The sequence below is a fragment of the Scatophagus argus genome, chromosome 9, assembly GCF_020382885.2.
Source record: "Scatophagus argus isolate fScaArg1 chromosome 9, fScaArg1.pri, whole genome shotgun sequence".
Lineage (NCBI taxonomy): Eukaryota > Metazoa > Chordata > Actinopteri > Scatophagidae > Scatophagus > Scatophagus argus.
The window spans coordinates 11,534,675-11,562,500 of record NC_058501.1 but is presented as its reverse complement, the minus strand read 5'-3'; the positions used below and the strand labels follow the sequence as shown (position 1 = coordinate 11,562,500).

At 40.5% G+C, this 27,826-nt stretch overlaps 4 protein-coding genes across 15 annotated transcripts in view; 2 read left to right on the top strand and 2 right to left on the bottom strand.

Annotated features, from left to right (window-relative positions):
• Positions 1 to 2,312, bottom strand: part of mrs2 (magnesium transporter MRS2) — a 14,633-nt gene extending 12,321 nt beyond the window's left edge. Inside the window, exons 1-2 of the mRNA XM_046398580.1 lie at positions 1,258 to 2,312; positions 787 to 851 (exon numbers count right to left, since the gene is read on the bottom strand). Of these exons, the coding sequence (XP_046254536.1) occupies positions 787 to 851; positions 1,258 to 1,654 (462 nt within the window). The 5' untranslated portion in view covers positions 1,655 to 2,312. The remainder of the gene's footprint in view (positions 1 to 786; positions 852 to 1,257) is intronic.
• Positions 2,313 to 3,059: 747 nt separating this feature from the next.
• LOC124065430 (cleft lip and palate transmembrane protein 1-like protein) lies at positions 3,060 to 9,024 on the top strand. Its single transcript, XM_046400830.1, has 17 exons — positions 3,060 to 3,533; positions 3,989 to 4,080; positions 4,207 to 4,384; positions 4,488 to 4,609; positions 5,140 to 5,218; positions 5,336 to 5,453; positions 5,704 to 5,798; positions 6,016 to 6,100; positions 6,288 to 6,388; positions 6,483 to 6,542; positions 6,690 to 6,740; positions 6,827 to 6,909; positions 7,063 to 7,097; positions 7,281 to 7,336; positions 7,451 to 7,495; positions 8,152 to 8,285; positions 8,600 to 9,024. The coding sequence occupies exons 1-17, from the start codon at positions 3,339 to 3,341 to the stop codon at positions 8,664 to 8,666; spliced, it is 1,596 nt and encodes a 531-aa protein (XP_046256786.1). The 5' UTR covers positions 3,060 to 3,338; the 3' UTR covers positions 8,667 to 9,024.
• Positions 9,025 to 11,637: 2,613 nt separating this feature from the next.
• Positions 11,638 to 14,637, top strand: LOC124064231 (prostate stem cell antigen-like). Its single transcript, XM_046398483.1, has 3 exons — positions 11,638 to 11,928; positions 13,405 to 13,521; positions 13,895 to 14,637. The coding sequence occupies exons 1-3, from the start codon at positions 11,880 to 11,882 to the stop codon at positions 14,110 to 14,112; spliced, it is 384 nt and encodes a 127-aa protein (XP_046254439.1). The 5' UTR covers positions 11,638 to 11,879; the 3' UTR covers positions 14,113 to 14,637.
• Positions 14,638 to 14,660: 23 nt separating this feature from the next.
• LOC124064229 (focal adhesion kinase 1-like) overlaps positions 14,661 to 27,826 on the bottom strand; it is a 57,735-nt gene continuing 44,569 nt past the window's right edge. For 9 of the 12 annotated variants that reach the window (XM_046398477.1, XM_046398478.1, XM_046398479.1 and 6 more), the window contains 11 exons: positions 26,279 to 26,356; positions 25,751 to 25,939; positions 25,214 to 25,324; positions 22,743 to 22,805; positions 20,629 to 20,668; positions 19,668 to 19,771; positions 19,402 to 19,410; positions 17,822 to 17,977; positions 17,519 to 17,599; positions 17,312 to 17,397; positions 14,661 to 16,899 (listed from right to left, as the gene is read on the bottom strand). In XM_046398477.1, the coding sequence (XP_046254433.1) occupies positions 16,773 to 16,899; positions 17,312 to 17,397; positions 17,519 to 17,599; positions 17,822 to 17,977; positions 19,402 to 19,410; positions 19,668 to 19,771; positions 20,629 to 20,668; positions 22,743 to 22,805; positions 25,214 to 25,324; positions 25,751 to 25,939; positions 26,279 to 26,356 (1,044 nt within the window). In that variant the 3' untranslated portion in view covers positions 14,661 to 16,772. The remainder of the gene's footprint in view (positions 16,900 to 17,311; positions 17,398 to 17,518; positions 17,600 to 17,821; positions 17,978 to 19,401; positions 19,411 to 19,667; positions 19,772 to 20,628; positions 20,669 to 22,742; positions 22,806 to 25,213; positions 25,325 to 25,750; positions 25,940 to 26,278; positions 26,357 to 27,826) is intronic. The other 3 variants (XM_046398472.1, XM_046398482.1, XM_046398476.1) reach the window with 2 other exon arrangements.

The following is a 27,826-nucleotide window of genomic DNA, read 5'->3' as shown; positions in this document are numbered from 1 at the left end:
GTGAATGAGTAGGTAAGAGCTGAACAATGCATGAAAAGGTGTAGAAAGGTACATGAACAATTTGAAAAGAGGGGAATGGGCTGAAAGATGCAAAATATGCATTGCTTGCTTGGAAAAGTGGGTAGAGGTCTAATTAATGTAAATTACATTTAAAAGTAAATAAAACTCAATGTATGAATGAATATTTTACAGTTCAAGTTGAGTTTCTAACTCTGGTATGAAGGTGTGAAGATATCAACTGTACTGCTGGCTTAGGGATGGAGAATAACGCCGAAACGTAACTCTTGTCTCCACTGTGCATTTTGTTGTTGCCATCACAACAAATTGTTTTAATTTTCATGTAATTGTTGTCTCTTCTACTGAATGTGTGACTCAAACAGCTGATCTGCAGCTTAATACAGCATGTAGTACAGCTGTGCTGATGTTATGTATAGGAATACAGGGGCTCTATGGTTGAGAAAATGTAGTGCCAAAGGAAAAGTCTCTCTGGTGGCAAAATAGAGCAATCAAAATACAGTAAATATAGAACAGTTAAAATGACACCGATTTTTTTTTTTTATTAGGTAGGCACCAGTACATTGTTATGCCTCTGAGCCAGTACTACTACTGCTCTGCTTATCCACACTAGGGGGTCTTGACTGCCATCTACCATAGGTAATACACTGACTGCGGATTAGTACCTCATAAAATCCTACACAAAAGAATCCAAACTATGAAACTAAGAATCCAAACATACGGTAACCACAGAAATGCTTTGGGCTGACAGGGCAATGGTGCATCTCTTACCACTACAAAAGCTGGAGGCACACTGGAGATGGAGGCATCTGTTGCTCTGTGGCGGACAAAGGACACTGTTCAAAGAAGAGATGATGTTAAAACCACATGTAAAATTAATTATTTTGTTCATAAAACTGGACAATGGCATATAGGGTTTTAAGCACTGAAAAAAAAGCAAAACACTGAAGTAGATAGAAACAACTATGCAGATGCCTTAATTACCTGTTAATGTTAGACCTAAAGCTATGTTTTCAATGTTCAAAAATTCAGGTAAAAACCCCATCTACAGTTAACTGAGTTAATTTACATCAATATCCAACAAAACAATTGTTGTCTAAATCACCCTCCTCCCATCTCTACACAGCAAAGTCTTGTTATTTATCCACAAAAATACATATACCAATACCAACATGTGTGTGATGATCTATTGTCGATCTATAATATTGAGCTGTCAGGATGCAAACTGACTTTGATTCTTACCAGAACATGTTGCACCTCCTTGAAGCTGGTTCTCATTTCTCACCGCAGCAGACTTTGATCTTACAGGCTGAAATCTTGACACGGGCAGTGTTTGACTGCACAGGGCTTTGGATCCAACCTCCTTGTAGGTCTTGCTGTATAATCCCAGTTTTCTGTTTCCGAATAGCACAGTGGACTTCAGCGAGCAGAGGGGTGTGCGAGCACGACAGAGCACGGTGGTTCGAGTCCCACTCATTCTTGAGCAAAAAGGACTTACAGAACTGAAAAGGCGCTTTGAATTAAAGTTCCCACCAAATGGCAGATACATCCTAGTACAGCTCATACAGCCAGTCAGTAGCGCTCTGTGTAGTTTCATCTCCACACCACCACAACACACAGCCTTCACACAGCCTGCCATACTGGGCTTTAATCACTGCTGCCGCAAGGAGGTCATAAAACAGGCAACAGCAGAGAACGGTGGCGGGCAAAAACAAGGCAAGCTTTAGCCTCCATAAGAAAAAGAAGGGAACATAAGAGCTGCATAAGAAGATGAAAATGCGTATAATCCTTCCACAAACTCAGAGGTAGTGCCTCAGTGCCCTCGAGTTGTTAGTTTGTTTGCTGGAGAAAACAGTCTAGATCCGCAAGTAAAACAGGAATGAAAACTCGCAAATAACTGTCTGTAACAGCATGAGTAAATATTGGTTAACGTGGCCTAATTCGTGTCATATGTCGCCTGACCTTCCCTGTTTACTTTCTTCGACATGCTTTCAGAGTGCTATGCAGACCTGCATGTTATGCTAGTTACCTTTGCTGCTAGCACCAGGGACAGGCTGTGCTCTCAGTAATTATCCATTTACAATTCGCGGTGACAGCAAACGAGGACCCAAGGAACACAAGTCAGTCACCTGCCGCTAGCGAGGGACCGCCATGAATCACCAAACGAGGCTGTGTTTTAGTCCGAAAACAGATTGTTGTTGCTCATGTTAGCTGGATGGAAGGAACTAGCAAACAGGAGGACAGGGGAAAGAGCGTTGCTCCGGACCACAATGCACCGCGTTGACACGACGGGCTGCCAAAGATCGTCTGTAGTAAAGAAAATCACTCGGACTGCAAAATTTGTCGCATTTCGTAGCCAGGATTTAAAAAAGTATGAAGGTCATGAGTGGACGCCGTCATTTCAGCCCTAGTTAAGACGCCAAAATTCTGACTTGCCATGTATTTTTGATTTAATCATGCCTAACTTTTTCATGTTATTGATGAAAATGAGCATCCACATTTAGATAATTTTTTTTTTTTAAAGTTGATTTTATTTATTCCACTGGAAGTTCAATTAAATCTTAAAGTTTTATTTAAATAGTGCCTTTCTTTTATGGAAATTCCCTTTGAAGACAAAAAACTGATTATAAATCAACACAAAAGTCAAATCAAGCATTATCATTTCATTTTTCAACATAAAGTTGCATTTGAAAGCCTGCTCCATGCTGCCAGAAATACAGTTCTGATGGAGAAATACCAATCCTTTATGTATTTTGTTCACCAAACAGTCAACAACAGCAATACCGCCGTAAATATTGTTGTCATCCCTGTCACTGTTTTACTGTTTTTTTTTTTATCCTGGTTGTTTTTATATTTATATAGTGTTGTTTTATATTTATAGTATTACGTATTTTGTAGGTTATTGGGCTTATAGCGGGACCAGGGAAACTAATTTCGTTCCACCTCATGTTTCTACATGTGTGAAATGACAATAAAGCTCCTTGAATCCTTGAAATGCACACATAGGTGTATAAAGGGTGAACAACTAAATAACATATAAATAATTTACATAAATAGTTTTTGTGGCACCCGGAACAAACTATGATACGATGTGTAAGTACAGACTGAATGCTCTGGCTCCGATGTGAACACAGGAGCTGTAGAGCCGCCACAGTGTTGTCAGCATCAGCATCTGTCGGCTGGAGTCAGATAAACCGGAAGGATGCCTCGGCACGGAGGAAGCGTGGGGCTTTTATTGTGTTGACGCTGTATCCGATTATAAACAGTTCGGTCCTCACACCAGAACACGTCCATTTTTCATGTTACTTGATTGATAAGCTGCCATGTTCCCATCGTGTTACTCCAAGCCCAGCGGCTCTAAGACGAGCTCCATCGCTAAGCTGCTGCTCGGAGTCTTTGTGGTTTATATGATCCACACCGTCTGGCTGCTGTACGGCTTCCTCAACACCAGACCCTGCGATGGAGACAGGGGAGAGCACTGCATCGTCTCGTACCTGGCAGCAAGACCCAGACTCCAGGTTAGCACGGGCTTTTCTTTGGTATTCCTTGAAATACTCCTCTTGGCAGACAGACAAACCAGAATCTCCATGTCTGTGATCCAGTTCAGGATACGACCGCATGGGAAATAACTGACAATAACTGCCCTGTTAGCCAGCAGGCCTGCTGCTCAGCATGAAACATTCAGCAAATCATGTGTTGCCTACAGGACATAGTTAGTCAAATAACATGACAAATTTTAGGCCTTTAGTTCTTTGTTTTTTTTAAGATTAAATTAATTTTTGTACTTATTTATTTGAATCTCACTTGTTTGTAAAACACACAGGAAGTGTTGTTACATATCTTTATGGTCATTTTTTTTTTCATTTTTCTCTTCGTCTTCTCAATTCATTCTGCAAGAACTGGACTCATAGCTTTTCTAAAACTTGAAAGACTGCCCTGAATCGTTTCTCTTCTTATATTTTGTTTAATCCAGATGAGTGTGTTCACCTGCCTCGTGCCAGACAACAGCCAGCTCAGCCTTGCTGTAAAAATAGACCCGTTTGACCCACACTCTACATTTGAGAGGTGGGTTTAATCAGACAGTGCTCACCGGAGGAGTGAACATCTCTTGCACTACACAGAGCTTTTTAAAAATTAAGTTTGAACAGTTTTCTCACTTTAACCCCACCCCCCATCCCTCTCTCTCTTAAGGCAGGTGAATGTCTCTCTGCCAGAGGAGACTCGGGCTAATGGCACCCTGTATGCAGTCGTGTATGTTCACAAAGTCGGCGTTTCACCTCTGGAGGACAGCAGAGAAGTCCACCATGCAGCTCAGCTCACCACCTACATCACTCCCACACACGCCGAGAGGCAAAGAGAAATGCAGAAGGTAGAATGTAATTCTGTCATAGTCCTGTCATATTTCAGCCAGCCTTACAGTAGATTCAGATGCAGTCCTGCTGCAAATGAAGGTCTTTTTGTGGCTCCATCAGAAGCCCAGATCAGAGAATCCAGTATCCCATTGGAGACCTCACCTGTCAATCACTATGATGTCAGAGGACTTCACCTTCAACAAGGCGGGCCTCCCTAGTGATGTGCGGCGCTATATGAGAGTGTAAGTCAGAGAAGTGCTGACCTTTGCTTCACTGCTGCTGCATCAGGACACTCCAGTGCTGGTTGTGTGTGAGGAAATCCAGTGGACGGTCACATTTTGTCTTGCTCTTTTGGATTACAGTTGATTTAAAATGGGGAACAAAACATGTAACTGAAACTTCTTAAGTGATTATACAACCTATAACATCAAGAAAAACATCTGCAGTCTCCTCAATATGTGTTTACTGAGCAAAACTTTCAGCCCAGGATCTTCTTAAAGCATCTGCTTTATCTGTGTACCCTGTATATACCACACTGTGTGTCATACCACAGTATATATATATCAATATATATATATATATATAGTATTTATATGAGTGGTTCCCAACTGTATTATTGAATAATTAACAGGGCTGATTCTTCATTAGTGGTTAAGCAAATCTAATCTATAAAGTAGTATTTGTCCATACTCACCTTGCTGTAAATGAGGAATCTGCCCGGAGCCAACGTGCGCATGTCCAAATGAAACTTTCTTCCTGTCTGTCCTTGTAGCTCTCAGGGTGGCCAGCAGATGATCTATCTCCCTCTGCTGCTGATTAACGAGCTCAGCTTAGGAGTCAGAGACCTCATGGTGGGATGATGTTACACACACACACACACACACACACACACACTTTGTCTAATAAATACTTTTGAGTTTTGAATGAAATGACCATGACCTTTCATTTATCTATCCATACATTCACAGGAGATCAACAGCAGCACCTTTCAGCTTCCTCTGACTGTGTCCTACGAGGGAATCTCTTTAAGGAGGTTCCGGTTCTGGGTGCACCTACAGGATGTGGTTTATTCCCTGCGACAGTTTGGTGAGCTAATAAGATAAGAGATTAGTAGTGATTCAAAGGGTCATGTATTTTTCCTGTAGGATGTGCTCTCCAGTCTGCAACATTTTGATGTATTATGAAGCCTATTTTATAGGTCTGAGGAGAAATGAAAAATATTTTTAGATTTGGTCGAAAGCTAAAGAACACATGTCAGCCACTGTCTTTACATACAGTATCACGCAGTCAGAAGAGCTAAACTAAACCCTGTGATACTGCATCTTTGTGTTTGCAGGCTTCACAGAGGAGTACGTAGACGAGATTAAAGAAACTTTGGTGGGCTCCAACCTCTACTTGTTAGTGTTGACTGCACTCATCACAGCCATACAAGTAAGACTGTACACAACCACCAAAAATACCATACTATACACATTAGTATCCACTTCATGAAGTGGGGGTTATTTTATAATATAATTCCCAATATAATTTATAAGTTTCTCTATATGTAGCGCAGTGTGTCATGAGCACACTTAGTCACTTGAACATATTGCAAATGAAGCATTGTAAAAAGGTATATATTTTTTTCTACCTGTTTGGTTTTCTACAGCTCGTGTGTGAACTCTCGGCTCTGAAAAATGACGTCATCTCATGGAGAAAAAAGAAGAGCATGGCGGGAATGTCCAGGAAGTCTGGTGAGAAAATCATCATCATCATTTTAAATTAATTTGCAGTACTGGAAGCTTTGTTGCAGAATTTACCTGCAATTATGAGCAACATTAAATTATAGTTTTGCAGTAAATGATCTACCACACGACGACGGTGCCTGAAAAATGGTTCAAGTCAGGGCTTTTATCCTCCCTCTCTCCTCTCTGTTTGCAGTTCTGTGGCGTAGTCTTAGTACTTTGCTAATTTTCCTCCATCTGCTAGAGGAGACCAGTTTACTAGTGCTAATTCCTGTTGCACTGGGAGCTTGTGTAGAGGTATGTAGCATAATCAGCTTCCTCCAACAGCCAGAGTTTAATATGGCTCAAAACAGACAAAGTGAAACACCAAATTAATGTGTCATTCTGTCAGGTATGGAAGGTGTTTAAAGTCTTTAAGATCCAGCTGCAGTGGAAAAGCTCCAGACTCCATGTGAGTATGGTTCATCTAGCCAACTCACTCACAGGAGGTTTAACATGTACTGTGATTTAATTTGATTTTACAGACAAAGCTGATACAGCCTTGATGCAGATAATCAATACTTTCAAACCTAAGACTGCCCCTGCTATTACTGTGTAGGTAAATAAACTGGATGAAGAGGAACGGAAGACGGTGGAGTATGATGCGCAGGTATCAGTGCCTTTTTCTGCTGTTGTTGTTAGACGTCTGATTTTATATTCTCCCTTAATATTTATGCCGTGTGGTTTTCTCTCCAGGCTGCCAGATATTTGTCCTACTTGGTCTACCCTCTGTGCATCAGCGGAGCTATTTTCTCACTGGCCTACTTACGGCAAAAGAGGTGAGCCGATCACTTTGTTCAGTTCAGTCATCAGTTAAATGTTATTATGACTTCATCGCCAAATGTCACACACTCGTTTGTGCAGTCACCTTGTAACATTTCAATACAAACTTTTTTATATTAACATTAAATTGTACTGAATGTGTTTGACAGTTACTATTCCTGGTTGATCAACAGCCTGGTGACTGGTGAGTCGACTTATATCCAGTTGTAGCAGTGAATCAAATTCATCTGTATGGTCTGTCAGCTAATTTGTGAGATTTTTCAGTGCAATTCACTGAATTCTCAATTGTTTTCCTCGTTACATTAAGCTGATACCTCGTTTGTAGTATCAGTGTGCTGTACTGACACTTGAACTCTCCTCCTCTCAGGAGTGTATGCCTTTGGCTTCCTGTCTATGGCCCCACAGCTCTTCATCAACCACAAGGTCTGTCCTGTAACTAATACAGATCATTCAGATATTGTAAATTGCTGTATGAACTGTCCCCCACTGTCTCTGACACTTCCTCTTTGTGTTTCTCCACCCCTCTGTGTGCTTCAGCTGAGGTCTGTGAGTCACCTGCAGGGGGCAGTGTTGATGTACAGAGTGAGTGTGAACATATTTTTTCTGCTTCATTCACATGTGGTAACACGCACTATATAGACAAAAGTATCCAGACAGACTTCTTTGTGAAGTGAAATCTTAATGCTTCAGCATACCAACACATTTTGGACAATGCTATGCTTCCAACTTTGTGGCAAGTTTTGGGAAGGCCCTTTTCTATTCCAGCTTGACTGTACCACAGTGCACAAAGCAAAGATTCAATAAAGACATGGTTGGATGAGTTTGGTGTGGAAGAACTTGACTGGCTCACAGACTGGCTCAGAGCCCTGACCTCAACCCCATTGAACACCTTATTCTGGGATGAACTAGAACAGGGATCGAGAGTCAGGCATTTTTGTCTAACATCAGTGCCTGATCTTTAATGCATGAATGGGCAAAAATTCCCACAGAAACACTCCAGAATCTTGTGGAAAGCCTTCCTAAAAGTGTGCTGAAAAGCTGTCCATGTATTTAGTATGGGATGTTATTAAAGTCCGTGTTGATGTAATGCTCAGGTGCCAGTATTTTTGTCTGTGTAATGTAGTTTTGCAGCCAACAGCAGATTACCTTTGTCGTTTGGTTCTCTGACTTTTTCTGGGAAGTTTGTATTAAAATACGTTCACTTTGACTCCTTTCATTCACGGTCTTCTCCTCACCAGGGAGTGAACACGCTGATCTCAGATCTGTGCTCCTGTGCCTCCTTTTTCTCCTCTTCTGGATTCTTCTCTTCCTCTCATCAGCTTTCCTGCTTCAGAGACGAACTCCTCTTCTTCCTCTACCTCTACCAGCGAAGGTATGACACTCCACACACACACACAATGCTTCAAAACATCCACATTCAGATAGAACATGTGAACAATGTGGGACACATGCAGATATTTAGATGCAATAAAGTAGTAAGGTAGTCAAATTGAATTTATGTGTAATTTCTTTTAAATTTATTTCTCATATTAAATATACTGTGCACAAAGATGTTTGGGAAGCACAACAATGTGCTGCTGTTGGCAGTTTTCTCTACAGCCATCTGATTCACTTTTGTCTGGATTTGTGTGTTCAGAGTTGCTGAAATAACCTTACAGTCCTGCTTTCCTCTCATATTTCCACCAGGTGTTACGCTTCCAAGGCCAGAAGGCGAGATTCTGGGACCCACAGCAAGAAACTGAAAACTCAGTGAGGAGAAGACAAATCCCCTTTTCTAAAATAAAGGCAAAAACATGCAGAATCTCATCTTTAAAGCAACACTGAAGATCTGGAATGGGTATTCAGGCGGGACTGTGTGTGCCACAGCAGCTTCGAACTGATCCAACATGAGCTGTTTTGATCCTGACTCCTCGCTGCTGTACACTCTGCCGCTTTCTGCTTCCCTTTTACTGCAACAGTGATAGAACTCATTCATCTCTGCTGCACATGTTATGCAGGGCTGCCTTTCAAGAAGAATATTGAGATCATTGCATCACCAGCTGCAATGTGCATTTGTCTGTCTTTGCTCTTAATGTAACACACAAGAGGATTATGTTATAAAGCTTAAACCCCTTTAAAATGTACTTCGAGAAATTGTTTTTGTACAGATTAATATGCACACAGTATATCCTAGTATATCCTGTACTTGATTCTTGGTCCAGTATTTTACTGAGGCTGGGTTTGCCCCCGGTAAAGGCTTAACATGTTTGATAAAATAATTTAGAAACAAAAGGCATTTCACTGAAGCTACATGTTGAAATAAATGGAAATACTCTGACCCAAGACAACACAATTTTCATGGTTGCACCATTATATTTAGTGGAAATTATTTTGCACATGTACCCCATTTCAGTTTCTTTGTGAGCCTGACTAGAAAAGAAAGACAAGTGTGTAATATCTGGCAGGTGGGTCCCACAGGGCTGCACCTTTTTACTCTTCATTCAGTATGAACTTGGTTATCTCCACTGTCTATGTGCCATACCAGTATTTTAAAAGTACTGACTTTGTAATGCACTATTGCCAGCAATTTAATCGCTCATTGCAGAAGGCCTATTGGCATGTGTCTGTGAAAACCTACAATACACTTTGAATTATCTATACAGGATACAGTATAGCTGCTTAACTGAAGTACCAAACTGTTCCCCTTCAATCAGAAATGCATCACAAAATATGAGAAAAATGTATTTATTTACAAATGTATTGGAAGGCATAAACTCGGGCTGTAAATGAGCTATCCAAGCATTTTATATTGCACTGATCTGTGTGCTAATTTTTGCTTCTGCGCTGACTGAACTGCTGAAGTTGGAGAATTATTATTCATATAATTATTTACAAAATTCAAATTATTGTTATTTTTTGGTTTTATTTTTCAGTTTGTTTGTTTCAATTTGTGTCTGTTTAAACATTGCTTTCTTTGCTTTTTTAAATATATATATATATATATAATGTGGAATTAAGTTATGCAAATCAGAATAAATCAATGCGCGCATGTGTGTGTGTGTGTATGTGTCCGTGTGTCTATCAACACGTGCAATCAGGAGACAAAACACAGACAACACACTGGTAGCCATGGCAACTGCTTGACTGGTTTCTGTTTCATACTCTGCTCAGTTTCTTTGTGTGTGTGTGTGTGTGTGTGTGCGCGAGTTGTTTTAATACTTAAGGGATTAATAAATATCCTCCCTGCATCCCATTAAGGTTCACTTTTGGCATCAGGAAATAAATGTTTTATTGACAGATAATCTTAAAAAAGTGTGTTTGTGCATGTGTGCTGCATTTCGTGTGCACTGGTGCATTTTTCTGTTAACAATGGACAGATGTGATATGGCAGATTTGAATATGACGTTAGTGCTGTCAGTCACTCTGATGTCTCTTAGTTATACTGTTTTTTAAATCCACATATTCATCTAGTGAAAAAAATAAATTATATAAATTCTGCTTTTTATTCACAGTAATTGGGACCAAAGTCAGTCACTATTAATCAGGGACAGATGTTGTTTAGGTAAGTTTTTGCCTTACCTGAGCAACATTTTATTCACACTGAGTTTTAGTATATTCAAGATTCAGTGAAGAGCAGTGAGATGAACAAAATTAGTCTAACCTTTAATTTGAGGGATGTTGCCTGAATAAACTAATAACCTGGTTTCAATCACATCTTAATCACATCTTCAGTGACTAACACATCAGAACCTTAGACTCATCATTGGCAACATTGGGTTAATAATAATAAATTAATAAATCATTTGGGGAAACAATGTAAACTGATATATGTACATTTTTAAGCCTGCAATCACTGTTTTTTGGGGGCCTCTTCCCGCACTGACATATCAACACCCTTTAAGTTGATGGGCAAACTCGTTAGCAAGCAGTTTCTTCTTACACATCCAGCAATTAGAGAAGCATTAGCTTTCATTTCATAGTAATCTTTGTCCAGATAATATTTATGTATAAGTTCAATATTAACACTGCTGTTTTGGTCTCTACCAGCTACTGTTGAATATATTTGACCCCTTAGCTCCTAAATGTTCCGCTGTGTTCACCAGCTAGTTGTTAATTGTCTGATTTTTTGGCCTAAAATGACACCATAAAGAGTCAAAACACAAACTTTGGATTCTGTTTCAGAAGGAAAACCCATTTAAAAATCCCAAAACGTCTAACTAGCTAACAACTAAAAATGATGCCTTTCTCCACATTCAGCACGACCAGCTTCATGTGTTTACACAAGAACAATAGTTTTTTGAAAAACAATATAATTTTGTTTGTTCAATTCAATTTATGCCTATGCTGAAAAGTCACTGTAGAAGAGCTACAAAAGTCATTAAAGCTGAAGAAAACTGCAGATATACAGATATACTTTCCTGTAGGGTCATCACTACAACCTATTTCACATTTGTTTCCACATTGTCATTTGTTACATTATTATAAAAATAGGTACTTAAATGTCCACGCTCTAACCATGTTTCTTTTTCAATACTTACTACATACATTTTATAGAGGTTGTTGTTAGATACAAATTGGAGTTTCCCCTCCAAGGTAAGGAAAAAAAAAAAAGCGAACAGCACTTGAAGTCTGGCAGCACAGGTTCAGCTGAACACACCGAAAGTCATGACATAATGCAGACTGTGTTTCAGCAGCTGTTTTAAATCAATAAGACACATTGTGCCTGTGATTGACACTAGATAAACAACTTACAAGTATCAGTGAAACCACGGAAAGACCTAGGAATGTCTTAGGCACACACTAGCGCACGAGAGACAACATTTATAAGATGCTTTCAATGCCATGCCATAATGAGGATGTGGGTGGAACTGCTGTGAGGAAGTGCTCCTGTAAAACAAACAATAGAAACCAACACATAGACACACACACACACGGAGCAGGGTTTGACAGCAGACGGCGCAGGTTCAGGTGAACATACACACCTGCTATGAAGATGCTGTTCAGCCTGGTGCTCGTCTTCCTCCTCGTCTCTCCAGGTATGTAACCTCACACCCCTGTGACGGTTAGTCAAAGGCTCAGGGGCTTCTTTCAGGACCACACTTGTGGATTTTATAGACGGGCAGGCTTAGGGGTCAGGATGTCACAGGCTTAGCTCGGGAAAACAGTGATATCATGTGTCCATCTTTTTCCAGGGTTGTCATCAGTCGCTAAAACACCAGAGCAAAACTAAAATCAAAGCTCCCTTCCTGAAAACATCTTTCTTTCAGTTGTGATCAAAGGTACAGCAAATTCGAATTAAATCACAATCTTTTCAAATCAGACCCAGTTGAACGAATTAACAGAACATGACAGATTTATCCAAAAATAACCACAGAATCGAATGGAATGTTGTGCATATCTTGCTCTGTGAAGGACTATTCTCTATCTTGATTAATGTTTAACTTGTGTCAGAGGTTGAGGCATGTTTTTGAGACCTTCTGTGTCCTTGGCCAGCTGTTTCAGTGGATCCAAAGTGAAAGTTAGAATACTGGGAAGGTGAAACTGACATAAATGTTTAATTGAAGATTTTGAACTTTGTGCACAAACAAGAAATATTTTAGTGATAGGCCTGTCTAGTTTTTGCCTTTGGGTTTCTATTTCACAATGTGTATCGTTTGTTGATTTGTACACTTGTCTACTATGTAGAACTAATGCCAGTATGATGCATAACATTAGATGTCTATGTGTTTACTGTAATTCATCATCGCTATGACAGAGGAACAATAAACTCCAAATGGGAGGAACGGCATTCAGTCTGATACTTGCTGCTCCTTATAATTAAAGAAGCAAGCCTGACAAGTTTTGCTGTCTTTGGGAGTAGGCCTCTTTCTATTTTAGCCTGTGTGACTTTATATTTTATCATAAAGTTCTCTAGCTTTATAATTTTCTTCCTTTATAGTCAGACTGAAACTATTTAATAAGTCTCAGTCTGCAGAGGCTCAAACATAAATTTAACTACTTTATTAACTCATGATTTTTAATATCACTTTTCAAAATATTCAGCCAAGTTAGGTTAGTGCTGACTTCATCAAGGTCCTCTCACTCTGGACATCAAGTATCCGACAAATCTAAATTCAAGACAAGAATCACATATAGGGACATGCACCTAACCATTATCAATCAGCCAAACTATCACCTTGAGATTAAAATGTCAAAATTATTAAAATGTTGATATCAGTCTCAACGTCTGTCCTTGTGTGTCAGCCCTGCGACTGACTGGTGACCAGTCCAGGGTGTACCCCGCCTCTCGCCCGTAGTCAGCTGGGATAGGCTCCAGCTCCCCGCGACTCTGATGGATAAGTATAGAAAAGTATAGAAAATAAATGACTGAATGTCAGTCTCAACATTGTTTCTCCAAGCTCAGGCCCCTGAACATGACCCTATGGTTTATTTCACTGAACTTTTATGGCATCCATCACTTTTGAATATGACTTACAATCACACGTCTTTGTTTTCGGTCCTCGTGCCTGCAGTGCTGTCATTGGACTGCTATGTGTGCAGTTCTTCTGCCACCAATGAAGAATGCAACGAGAACACTCAGGAGTGTCGTGTGCCGCTGGACACGTGCATGACTACAGTTGACACTTTAGGTAACTGTGAAAACACAATGTCAAGAGCCCTGATGAAGAATGTAAAGAAGAAGGAGTAGAAGAGAGGTTCAAACTAGGCCTAGAGATTAAGATAAGATAAAACTTAATTAGTCCCGCAGTGGGGAAATTAAATTGACTGCTCTGCAGCCACTTAACAGTAGTGTGATGTAATATATGTTAGTGTTTGATTTGTTGTTAAGTCAACTGTTACATGAAAGAGTGTATGTTCTGTGCTCACTGAGCTCACTTCTTCATTCAACTAAAGCAACATGCAGCTTCAAAAATGTTAGAAGAGAGAGGATTTCACTCAAAAAGAGCTCAATCCAATACCCTGCTATGTGTGTGTGTGTGTGTGTGTGTGTGTGTTGTTCAGGCTTGACAAAAGCCATAGTGAAGCAGTGTGCCAGCTGGGCCACATGCAGTGGAGCCGCCTCGACCGCCTCAGTCGACTCAAACGGAAACGGAAACACCGTCAACTGCTGCAACAGTTTTAACTTGTGTAACTTCAGTGGAGCAGAGTCCATTCACATGCACACCACATTGCTGCTTCTGACTGTAGGTGTGTTGTTACTGTGGAAGCTACAGGCTTAAGTTACACTGCTGCTCTGTTTTGGAAAAGTGTTGGGATGAATGTCTAATGTAATATAATGTAATGTAAAGACTGCTTTCAGTTTGAGCTCGTGCTTTAAATGTGGCTGTTACATGTGAATGTTACATTCTGTGTTAAATTATGACTTTAATGCTGAGTTCGGGTTTGTACTAGCACTTATACTTAAGCTGATGTGAATATGAATCCTAACTCTCGACTTCATGCTGTGTTACGCCTGGTTATCCTGGTTGGATGGTCCAAACTACAGCCTAAAACCACTTCAGAACGTCTGAATAACACATACACAGCAGTATGACTTATTGCAGGTCAATTTGCTGAACTTTGTGAGAAGGTTTGTTTCATGGAATTCTACACCCCAATCAATCATCATCTCCAATCAAGGGACAATCAAAACTTCTCATGTTTGGCTTTAACACTTCAAATGATTTATATTCCAGACTCTAAAACCGGGAAAGTGCAAACTGGAGAAATCTGTAATGTAGTCTTTTTAAATAAACCTCCATCATGAACAAGAATGTGGACAGTCTGATTTCCATTTCATCATTTTTTTATTTCATTGTTTTTTTCCTCCTATTTGACATGGTGGCTGATTTAGCCCAGAAGACAAAATAAAAACCAGTGTTTACTAGTACGAGTTCTGTACAATTTACCAGTGATACACACCAGTATAGCTTACAATATACCAACATGAGCAGATTTACACAACAACAAGGAGATAAAATAGATTGTGATTGTTTTTGTCTCATTTTGTTTTGAGTTTTTTTCTTTTTTATCCACATTAAACCCAGATATTTGATAGTGTCATTGCTGGCTGAACATGGAAATCAAATCTAGGTAAAATAGGGTTAAAAAAAGGATTTTTTTTTGGTGCTGTGCAAATATGCTCTTCTCCGTACCAGTATATCATGCTATACCAGTACAGTCACCAGTATGTTTCATATAGCAGTACATCATACTCCAAGTGGGGTCAGTATTAACAAAGAAAATGTGTGATCTGCTGTGTTTTCAGTTCAGTGTTTTGTGTCTGCAAGGCGAGTTCCAGTCATGGGACTCCACATTTCATGTGCGTTTGTTTCCTTGCTGTTAGGAAGGACATATTTAAAGAGTTACACCTGACAGAAACTGGGACTCAGAGCACAAAGGTTCCAGTTTTGAGGTTTGTTTGTGACCCCTGGTGAATTCACACTGTGACACCGGTGGGTGAGGGGACAGTTTAAGGTGTGACACCAGTCTCATTAGGAGGAACAACTGAACGACACCGGGGAAAGAAAGGAGACACTGTCCTCACAGCAATACGTTAAGTCAAGCTCAGTGACCAGTCTGAGACATTATGATTCCTCTTCCTCCTAGATAAACAGGAAGTATCCAGTCAGACCGAATCCTCAAATTTTCTTTTTCAGTTTGCACTCATTAGAGTCAATGCTGGGACTGAATATTAGTGTAGAGTAATGTGACTGCTGAAAACAACACAAAAAACATGGAGCCAGCCGATAAAAATAGTAGACTAAATTGAGTGCGAATGGGGAGTTTCTTGTCTGTGGCGTTTATCCAGAGTTCAACAGAGTTGGATTCTTCACATTTGGAGTCTTTAAAACCTTCTCAGAGATGAGCTGAGGAAGACTTCAGGAGGGAGAGACAGTGAGAACAAAAGCAAAGAAAAGTGAGTGAAATAGAGAGGAAAGAGGAAGATAGTGTGTTCTTTCTTCAGGCAGCAGACCGGCGCTAAACTGTCCTCAAGGTTTAATATGTCCTTCCCGCCACCCCCTCCGTCTCCTCCTTTGCAATTTGTGAGTCTATAAATAAAACGTGGTGAAACGGAGGGAAGACGGAAATGGATGGAAGAGAGAAACGGGAGGAGCAATGGAGGGTTGGGAGGTTGTTTCTGCAAACCAAACCATCTTTAATGTGAATTTCCTTGTTGAAGTATCCGCTTAAAGGACCACAGCTGAAGACGAAACACATGGTTTTATCTGCCCATTCAAAAGAAAATCTGTGGCCAAGTGGAGGTATTTCAGCTGAGGAGAAGGTTCACATCAAGGGGCCCAAACACATGATATCAACAAATGTACCGACATGGCTGTCGGCTGATGTCCAAGTCCATTCCTGCGGTGAAGCTTCATGCAGATATGTGGCAGACCAAACGCAATCCAGTCAGGTTCTGATGGCTTTGCTTGAGATTTGTAATCCACTCAGACTAATCCACCAGACGTCAAGTCCAGATCCAATTGCTCCCATGATATTTTTTCAGGTTCAGACCCATAGTCCCCCATAGCAATCACTCTTCCCCTTCACTTTTCCCTCCACCAGTCCAAAGAGAGTGAAGCTGCCAAGTCCCTGATTCACAAAGTGTTTTTGCTCTGTTCTTGTATTATGAAAGTCACAGTGGTGGAGATTTTGATTTATCCCAGACAAACGCACTACTGGACCTCACACAGGAATCAACATCTAATGATGCTTCACAGAGTCTTGTCAAAGCATCAGAGCTGTTGATGTAAAGCAGTCAGCTTCAACAATTCTCACATATCACGAGTGCCGTCACTAACCCAGCAGTCTTTAGTTCTCCACTGCCAACAGTAACCATGATGATGCCATCTCTCAAGTCCCAGACCAGCTCCTGTTGGTCAGCCCGGCTGAGGTGGGGCTAATGTGGGCGGGAGTGGGCCATCATCTTGAGCCGTGATTGGTCGATGACATCCAGGAGGTTCTTGGCATCGACTGCAAGAGCATGAGCTGCTGTCAACATCTGCTTCTTATAGTCCTGTTGGAGACTAGAGTGGAAACATGGACACAGACATTAATAAAACAGATTGGCACTACAGGGTATGAACGAGTGAGAAGAGTGGTGCGATATTACAGCTACCATTTGTTCAGTTTTAAATGTTTGGACTTTGGTGCCCCCGTGTGATAGCATAAAAAAGCTGCTGTGGCAGACAGTTGATGTCCTTCGGTGAAAATGTTTGTTAGAGTTTTGACATTCTTTCAGACTGAATATTTTCTCGAAAATCTTAAATGGAAATTATTGGTGACATGACATGGAATAATAATGAGCCCTGTCACTGACTATAAAAAAAATGTAGATAAAGAAGGTTAGTGTCTGTTACATGGAAAAATGATGTCTCCCAACCTACACCACAGCAATGAAACTATTCCTTTGACTGTAAGGTTAATATCTGAACCTACCTGGTCATAACATATTGTTGGGCTAACTTCATCTTTCCAATCAGCTCTGCTAAGTCAGAGTTCAGGAGTTTCTGTGCCATCTCAATCTGTTGAAGAAAAAGCACAGAAATCAATATCAATCTGATACCAACCAACACAAGTGAAAATGTCTGATTGATTCAAAAGTGTGTGTGTGTGTGTGTAAGTTTTGGAAGAGTGTATTATTACCTCTCTGTGTGTACTGGCTGGGAGTTGTGGTAGAGTCTCGTCCACTGTGGCCAACAACGTCCTCAGTGCCAGACCCACATCCTGAAAGACACAGAATAAATTACATAAAACAGAAAGAAATGTAGGATAGGAATCATGGAAAGATGATTTAAAACTCTGTAAACAGAGCAGCATTAATCGTTGCAAGGCTTTGAAGGGTTGAGGTCAATGTCTGCTACTCCAGAGAGAGAAAAGTTTAAAATCTGAAGAATATAAACAACTAATGAGAAGCCATGTGATAAATGCATTGAGCGCCTCTGTTACCTTCACCATGGGAACGTATTCTTCTGGAGGAGCCGGCTGAATCTTGCTCGACATCTCGATCACAGCTTTGACCAATCCCGTCACGTTCTCGTACACCTTGTCGTTGGAGCGGTCCAGGTTGGCGGTGGGGGGCGGGCTTATCTCCTGGGGCTGCAGCTGAACCATGAGAGCACAAGAAGCAATGAGTGACTGGCTGACTGAATGAACAAAGAAGGACAGTGAGAACGCTACACAGAAAACACGAAGAGGTAAAGCTGATAAAAATGATGAGCCTTCTTATGTCAAAACAGTTTAATAATTGTTAACAGTTGATACAAATCCTGCATGATTATAGACATATGTATGAATCACTCCTTTGCTTAAATAAGATCTTTTGTATGGGGGAACACAAGGGTCAAAGAAGTAGTAAGAAAGCATTTCATTAATTAATAACAATAAAAATACGCATTAATAAACAGATTTACAAATTAATTTATTAATATACAAGTATGTATTTGTCGATTAATTAATATTTCATTTGTAAATTATTTTCCTCTTTTCTTTGCCCATAAAATCATCAGAGAATGAGTCACTTTGTATATGTATTTCTAGATTATTAAATTAATTTGCAAACACTACTATAAATGTATATTTTTATTGTACAATTCGTTATTAACTAATGAAATTTTTTGTGACACGTGTGGTCCTCTGCACACCTGGTGATAATAAGTAAAATGATTTCACGTTACACAAAACTGCTTTTCAAATAGTTAAATAGTTTGAAAAGAAGAAGAGTGGCCACGACTGAGTGCTGTAACCTTACAAAGGGCAAACTGTCACATGGGTCCAGGCTTAATCAAACATTAATTCGTAAGTGAGTGAGTGAATAAATGAAAGTGGGTAATTTAGATTGATGACATGCTTTGAATTAAAAAAAACAACTGAACTAATTGTTGTCACGTGTAGCTTTCTATTCTGTCCACTAGATGACAGTGTCATATTGGTACAACCAGATATAATTAGTCAATTTAATCCAAAAACGGACAGTGGTGGTAAAAGTACTCAGATCTTGTACTTAAGTAAAAGCAGTAATAAATTTTTGTGTTAGCATCGAAATATACTTAAAGTACTGAGAGAACTCATTATGTAGAATAGCACATTTCAGAAGAATGAAGTGCATAATGTCATCCTGCAGATCTAACCTAACATGTTTTCCTATATAAAAGACTGATTAGTGCATGTTTAGTTCAACACATTTTCAAGAGTAATTTAAGTAAAATAATTTTAAAGGATTTCAAGCATGATTGAGGGATAATCATTATTAGTATAAGAAATAAAACACAACCATGTAGATTAGAATGTTAGTTTGGAGGGAAAAAGAAAGAAGAGACAAATAACCCGACTGGTATGGACACAACAAAGGGAACTCCAGGATGGAAAACATGATTTTATATGTTTGATGATAACATTGCAGATGATTTAATTTGTTGGACAGAGAACTCAGAGAAGCAATGTAAGAAAGGACCCAATGAATCGAGATGTGATCGACTAGTGCACAGTATGCACAGTAAACACACACACACACACAGTGTGCTGCTTACCCGCCAGGGCTAGGGGTCAACAGTAAGGCAGGGTGCATGAGGAGGGGGAGGGAGGGAGGGAGGGAGAGAGAGAGTGAGCAGTCAAAGGAAAAGAAGAAAATATTAATGCTCGAAGCATTAAGAAACATGCAAGATATATTTGGTGAATACACTGTACATCCCTGTCATTGTATCGTCAAGTGTTTTTTTAATTAGCATTTTTCTATGCATGTTTGTGTGCAAGTATTTTGTTTTGTGTATATGTGTGTGTGTGTGCGTGTGTGTACCTTGACTCCATCATTGTAACTGTCTCCAGTATTTAGACAGGCCAGACTGCCCACTTGGCTCTGGGCCCCGGGTCGAGGGGGTTTCTTCGGGGGAGCTGCATGCTCTGCAGGAACAAAATATTAAAAAATATTTCTCCTCACATTCTGACAGTCTCATACCAGGTCAGGAAAGATTTTACTTTCATGTTCATGCAGCAGTTTTTGACTAAGGGACAAAAGTGCCCCAGCATTTTTCTATTCATAAATTCATCATTCAGTCCACACACACCAGAAAGGGGATGTTATCATAATCAATTCAAAAGTATACAACATACAGAAAAACATAAAACATATGTAACAACCACTATATTATAAGAAATTGTCACCACTTAATTCTCTCTAGACTGACTAATTAACTAGTTGTTTTACCGTTGTTAAATTGTCAAGCGCCACTTGAAAACTGATAACTGTGAAGAGCTCACTGATGAAAGGAGAAGGTCAACAAAATGGTTTGAATACACTGAATACACCAAGGAGCTCCAAATATAAAAAATGCAAACTGTCCTCCAGAATCTCCCAGCTGTTGAACTATTTTTAGATGAATGTTTTCCTCTGCACTCGTCTGCTTGCAGGGTCAGTATATTCACGCTCCGAACATGTAACATATTGAGCGTGACGTGCTGTCTGAGTCCATATAAACAGAGGTTGGTTTGCTCACTAGCCAGCCAACAGGCCGCACGGTTCCATTCAGATCTGCCATATTGTGGAAACAGACTGTAAACTGTTCAAACAGACGCTGACACACTCTGAGACTGAGCTTGCTGATGGTGGGAGATACAGAATCTGTATAACGAGGAGGCAAGCCATGAAGCGCTGTTAATGCTGCGTGTGTGGCGAGATTAAGAGACAGAAAGAGAAGAGAGAATAACACAAAAGTGGTTGTGTGACTTTAACTGCAGAGAGTTACAGGCTGGTCTATTACCTGGTTTGCCAACGGGCTGGTATATGTGCTGGTTTCCTGTCTGCACAAACAAACACAAGAACAAAACACTGGGTTAGCAAGTGCTCATTCAGACGCATAATCAGAAGCTCCACAGGAAATTAAAACTTCACAGGCAAAAACCACCAGCTGGTTCTCAAACATTCAGGGAATCCAATTTAATTTTCTTGTCACACGACACAATGTGTCAATTTGTTCTTGTAAAACACAAAGAAGTCGTTTCCAGTGGAGGAGCTGTTTCTTTTGTCTGTGGTGTGTGGTCTGAGTTACTTGTGTTAACAAAAATATTCTGTCTGGCTGTACAGGGATAACAAGAAAAAATGTGTTTCCTTTGTTAGTGCTGTCCTTAAAAAACAAAACATTAAAAAACAATCCTGCAGCACGACTTTATGATTTGATGGCTGTGTATAAAATGAAGCCACAAAATTCTCTGGTGTTGCCAAGCATGTGACACATTCACTTCGCTGTATTATTACAGAATCTGTACAGTAGGCTTCAAAAGGGCCTGTGCATTCAGAGTGTACACCCAAAAATACTATACTACAGCATTTTACACACACACACGCACACACACATACAGATTTTCCCACCACAAACCACAGCCATTCAAATGGGAGGAGCAGGACATGCAGAGAGATGAATTACAGAGACAGAAATATCTGGCTTACGGCAACTTCAGGCTGCTACACCAACTCGCTTTTACTGGCATCAGGATGGAAGATAACGGCCAGCAACATACAACTTTGTGTTCAGCTCTTGGTGTTCCAACGTTTGGAATAAAGTTACACAAAGCTCTGATCAACAACATCATTTAGTTTGAGAAAGATGAAATGTAAGAAAGAGAAGAAAAGAAGACACCTCCAGTTTCAAGTCCACATAACAAAAACACTACAGGAAAAAATGATGAAGTTACCTTTCAGTACTACCCGTGTTATAATATGTAAGAGGTGTTGACAGCATGTAATCACTGTTGTGCTTGCTAAGTGAAATAATGCGCATCTGTCACTGTGCAAATCACTTCAGAGTTACACCCCAGCGCCCACTTTGAAAAAAACAAAACAAAACAAAAGTGCCCACAAATCTAAAAGCCAAGACATTACGTCTTCTTTCACAAAGCGGCTCGGGCTGCAACTAATGATTACTGCCATTATCAGTCGTTCCACTAATTCATTTCTTGATAAAACACTTAATTGTTTGGACTCCAATGCCGCTCCAATGCCAAGATGTGGAAAAATGCCTGCCGCAATCTCCCAAACCCCAAGGTGAAGCTTCAGATGGCTTGTTTTGTCTACCATCGGTGCAAAACCCAAAGACATCCAGTTGTTAAAAGACAAAGAATGCAGCTAATCCTCACATCTGAGAAAACTGAAACTACTTATTGCTTGAAAATTCCTTGAAAAGACACTTCCGCCAATTGAACGACCACCTATTTAAGATCCTGTGTGATGTTCATTTTTAGCACTTTACATGTTAGATCAACAACCTCAAGGCTACCAACAAGCTGGATAAAACATTCTGTTACAATGTGTGACACGTGCAGACTTCTTAGCTGCAGCTGCAGGTCTGTGACTGTCTGTGAGACAAGATCCACCACATTTTCCTCTAATGGTGCTGTACACACTTAACAGTTAATAAATACTGATGGATGTCCTTGTGTTACAGTGTGCAACACAGGGACAGAGATGTGAATAAAAATGGCTGCTCGTTTTCTTGGACCAGTGCTCTATTAATAACAAGTGATGTGGGAATCCATTGACCCCCTCATTGTTGACCCCATCCCACAAAAGGTCACTTCCTGTCCCTGGATCAATCCCCTCGGTTCTAATCAAAACAAACACACACTGTAGCCATTTGCATGGACTGACACCAGAATGTGGACATCCGTCAACATGAGCTGTTATCAGACATCCTCTCCTCTTAGAAATACAAACAGTTCAGAAAAATTATTTCCCCATTTTCCTGTGGTGGGAGTGACAAATGGGTGCGATTTTATCAAGTAAAGCATAAGACAGTTCAACCCATGTACTGCTCTCATGGTCCCACTGAGTGCATCAACAACACCAACAGTGGAGACAAAAAGAAAAACAGTAACTTACTGGAGCTTGGAGTCCACCCTCTTCTCTGTCCAGACTCCCTCTAGAACCTCTAGAGTCTGGTTTCTAAAAACACACAAATAAACATGATATTAAGTTGATTTCACTCCAGTGTGCTGCTAAATAGAGATTCACAGAGGCCAAAATTACAGTTACAGTTATACAAATTAATTCAGATTTGTTTTTAATAAATGAACACTGAGCGAGTCACATTGCTTTTCTGTTTGTGACGCCAACTCTTACAAATCTTACAGTGATCACGTAATGAAGAAATGAATGAGCAAATCACAGCTGTGAAGTTAAAAAAAAACAAAACAAAAAACAACAAAAAACCTCACAATCTAATAAAAGCATCCAAAAAAGGTCTTCCTGCATGAGATTTCACATAAAAACAGGAAGACACTGCACAAAGCTGGAGGATGCAAGAGTGCAGGACTTCTCCTTCTATAAAAACAAACCAAAGCACAACTTTACGGATTGACACTTGACCCCCAAATCGCACGGTTGCCCACAAAAGTAGAAATAACACAGGACACACAACTATCAGCCGCTCCCTTCCACACCCATCCTTTCCTACCAGTTTTCCTAGACAGGACTTGAAGACCAGCATTGCCATGGAGTTCATCAAAGTTGTTTGATGAACCGTTTGTGTCCGAGTTGTTGTGTCTGTGATGCTGTCTGTTTCTGATCCTATTGTATCTCTCTCTGCTGAGTGCTTTCCTGTGTGTCTGCCTGTCTGTCTACTGGCCCGTATCCTCGTCTGTGCCAGTTTCATCAAGACAAGAATCCAGATTCAACTCCAGTTTCCTGCCTCCAGCAGACTTATATCTGACTCTGACGCATAGAGAGAGGGAATGAAAGGAGCAGAAGGAGAAGGAGGAGGGAGGAGGAGGGAGGAGGAGGGAGGAGGAGAGATGGAGCTGCTGCCAATGAGCCGTCGGTGTTACGGGAACGTCTCTCCTTCCATGCTTCCTTTCTCCCCCACTCTCTTGCCCCTCCCTGAAGTGACAGTGTTATAAAACCAGCCCGGCCAAACACACACACACACACACACAGCTTTTCAGTAATCTTGTGTGTTGTCAGTTAGTGGTTGTGGGTCAAAGACAGACTGTTGACTAGGCTGTCAGATTCTCTAAGCCTATCATTAACATGGAATTTGCACAGGCCACACCTGCCTACAAACTCTCTCTTTCACACACACACACACACACACGTATGCACAATAAAATACTTGTACAAGAAAAAACAACCAAGTGGCTCCTTCAATCAGTGTTCACAGAAATATGCATCCTAGTATAATATTCCTCCTTGTCTACACCTCCCCCTCCCCGAGTCTTTATGTCAGAGGGTCTCAGCATTAGGAGTAACATCTTTCATACTGAACAGCAACTGAGTTCATTTATCGTTGTGTGTGACGTTGGCACTCCACTTGCAGGTAAATCCCTAATAGAAAGTAAGGAACACAAAGTAGAAAATACCAGGTTTCTTGGAAAGTGGATACATTATTATGCAGAGGATCAGTGACTGAGTCTGAAAGACATATATATATATATATATATGTATTTTACATAAGTACATATCCACCATATCTATTAAATAATGTCAAAAATCACACATCCCACTTAAAGAAGATTTTCTCTGATCAAATGCTGCTGAAATTACTAAGTTGCTACGGCTCCAATAGAAGCTTAATGTTCCAACTAAGGAGCAATGTTGAAGCTGATAAAAGCAGAGTGACTAAACTCACCATACTTACTTTTTATCAACTCAACCAAGCAAAAAGAAAACAAAAAACAAATATGAAACCTCATGGCAATTTCTTAAGCTCAGACTGAGATGATTTATATTCTCAGTGATGTGATTTACTTCTAAATAATGCACATCTTCACTGATTGACTGATTGGTGACTCAAAAAAAGGGCAACATGTCAATATTTTGGCTCGAGTAATAGTTAAAGGCTGAAACCTCGGCTGCAAATATGAAGCATTTCTCAAAGAGGACTACCGCTACGCTTGTCAAATACTACAGCCGAGGAGTATCAGTGTTGCTGCAGATTTAAGATCTACTTAACGTTAAAGTTTATTACATTTTTTTAATTGTGATGAATTTAAGAGAGTCCATTAACAAATTTACAAAAACACAATAACATGCATCATGTAACTAAAAAAAAAGAAAAAAAGAAATGACACAACTGACAGAAAAGACAGCTTTTAACCATAACGCACTGTGTCACGCACAACATCAACACACTACTTTACTTGCAGTGACATTCCCTAGTAAATGCTATTGTCAAAACTGTTTTGTAATATTGCAGAAATGTGTCAGCAAACCTTTGTTTATTTGCCTTTGAAATACAAATTGATTTTATTTGTCCTGTAAATCTTTGCCCAAAGTTAAATGCAACATAACGTCCTTAGTGTTGTGTATGTATTAACTGTGTCTGGAGTTTCCAAAGTGCACGCTGTGTGTTTTACCAGCAGCCTTTCCTCCTGCTCCAGCCACCTCTGGTCCTCCTCCATCTGCTGTTGCTGTATCATCAGCTGTTCCTCCATTAACACACACTGCTGCATGTCTACTGCCCTGTCCTACACACACACACACATACACATACAAAATACGAACATGCAACAAAAGACAAGCGTAGCAAGAGACATGCACACCAACACAGGGACACATACAAACAGAGTCACAAGACGAACAGAAACATGCATGCACACACAGGACAGACACATACACCAGACTGATGAAGGGCTGAACTGAGATGATGGACACACACACTAAAAATAATGGGTGTCATTGGGCGCTGATTTGCACCTTTTCAATATGTGGATAATTAAGAAAATTTGTGGACCGCACTCGTCCAGGGCTGCCAGGCAACAAATTCGAATCTCACTGGTGAGCAGACATTGTGCAATTGTATTACTACAAAGTCAAAAGGATCTCAATAATATTTAACCTCTCATGGTCGGACTTATGTGTGTGTGTGTACGAGTGTAAAAGCGGTCTCCTACCTCCACTGCAGAGCCCCACAGTCCCATGTCGTGTCCATGTGGCTGGGGAAGGTGCTGCGTGTGCAAGTGTGTGTGGACGTGGTGACGAGGGTGTGTGTGCGCGTGGTGTGTGTCCAGCATCGCAGCCTGTGGGGGGTACAGGGCGCTGGGCACCGAGGGGAGGGTGTGAGGCCCGGGGTATCCTGCCATCTGAGTCAGAGAGGGAGGAGAGACAGACACACTGTTAAAATTTAAATTTCTCTTAAAGTAGATCCTATCTAAATGTTTTCATGCTTTATTTAAAGCACTTTGGAAACACCTTCATGAACAAAGTCAAAACCTTCTATCCTCAGAAATATGCTGTACAAATGCACTTGCCTGGTTTACCTGACTGTAAACCACATCCGAGCAGCTGCAGAGTGGTGATTACACATTTTTTTAAAAATCAAATTATATCATAATTAGAGATAACTACCGCACCTACTGCATATACTGAGCACAACAGTAGCCAAAGAGGAATGAGTCTTGTGCAGTCTGTGGAGTTTGTACCTGGTAGTGCGCAGGATGTTGGGAACTGGGGTAAAATCCTTCACTGGAGCGAGGACTGGGATAACCTGGTCTGCTTGGCTACAGAGACAGGGAGAGAGAAAGAGAGGAAACAGAGAGGACAGAGGTTTGGAAATACAAAACAGGGAGGGGGGGGGATAAAAATACAGTTACAATGCTTGTTCAGCTTTTTTTCCCAAACTGAATTTCAGAAGATGGAACACTGGATCACTCAGACAACAATCAACACACAAACCCCCAGGAGCTGTTTGTGTGGCTGGGTTAGCTGTCAATCAGAACAGGGAACACCCACTGGGCTGCAAGTCCAGCAAGCTGTTAGTTGAACTGGTGCTAACTACTGTCCCTCTGATACAAACGTCAACACCCATGGAGTACTGGTATGAACTATGTTATAGTCGGAAACTTTACGCACAAGAATCTCTGGTTGGATGCTATGCAGGTGTGTATAAAGAGTTATGGTTGCATGTTCACCAAAAACCTCTCTTTCAAGCATTGGCTTTATTTTTTTAAAGAATGAAAGGTGATGTGAAATCTTTTCAATCTGCATAACACTGACTCTTTCTTTCTAGATGTGAGACTTTTTTAACTAAAGCTGCTGCTGAATGCTGTTGGCTAAAGGAAGAGGATAATCAGTTCTCTACTAGTCTCTATTCTATTCTTTTCTATTCTGCAGCTGGGCACCAGGAGCTAAAAACAGAGGTGCTTGGCGAACCCACAGCCTTGTTTCTTCTCTTGGTTTCTGGTGATTTGTTGAGATGAAGCTGTTGAAAGTTGATGAACAGTTTCTCCTCTCACAGAACTTATTTCTAGCACAGCAGTGTTGCAACCTCTACCTTCCACAGCCTCTCATAGTAGCTTTCTCTGGACCACACCTCCGACAGCAAAGACACACAGGGAGGGAAACAGACAGCCAAGAAAAACAGGGAGGGATGGAGAGAGACAAGGAAAGAAACAAGGAAAAAACAAGGAAAGACACAGAGAAGCAGACAAGACAAAGAAACTGAGGACGAGACAAACAGGAGCTTAAAAACTCTCCAGCATGTTGAGAATATGCTCACACATGGACAAAGAAAAGATTCTTTAACATGAACTAAATTATATCTTTAAATCATCTCCATACAGATTTACAGCCCTAGTGGAGGCTTCCCTGGGAATACCCAGTTTACAGACAGAAACAGAGGGATAAACACAAGGACAACAGACAGACAGACGATGGATGGTGAGGTTAATGAGACAGGATAGTCACACTGGGGAAAGACAGAAATTGGCTAAATCTTGAAGACTAAAACTTGAGACTTTTGGATGAATATCTGAATATGAGAATTCATAACAATCCTCAGTATTTATTATCTAACTGCAGAGCCGCACCAGCTTTCGGCTGCAGATGTGCCAGTGTGCGCCATCTACTGGAAAGGAAAATTAACTGACTGACCATGGCAAATTAACTGTAATTTTGACACAGATTTTGACCTGCAGGCCACGAACATTGCAGTTATTGTATTTCTGTTCTTTTTATTGCTCTGCCAGGGC

Coding starts and splice junctions, on each gene's coding strand:
- LOC124065430 (XM_046400830.1), top strand. CDS start 3,339: ATGTTCCCATCGTGTTACTCCAAGCCCAGCGGCTCTAAGACGAGCTCC. Junction 6,101..6,287: donor GGGAATGTCCAGGAAGTCTG/GTGAGAAAATCA, acceptor CTCTGTTTGCAG/TTCTGTGGCGTAGTCTTAGT. Junction 8,286..8,599: donor CTCTACCTCTACCAGCGAAG/GTATGACACTCC, acceptor TATTTCCACCAG/GTGTTACGCTTCCAAGGCCA.
- LOC124064231 (XM_046398483.1), top strand. CDS start 11,880: ATGAAGATGCTGTTCAGCCTGGTGCTCGTCTTCCTCCTCGTCTCTCCA. Junction 11,929..13,404: donor CTTCCTCCTCGTCTCTCCAG/GTATGTAACCTC, acceptor TCGTGCCTGCAG/TGCTGTCATTGGACTGCTAT. Junction 13,522..13,894: donor GACTACAGTTGACACTTTAG/GTAACTGTGAAA, acceptor TGTGTTGTTCAG/GCTTGACAAAAGCCATAGTG.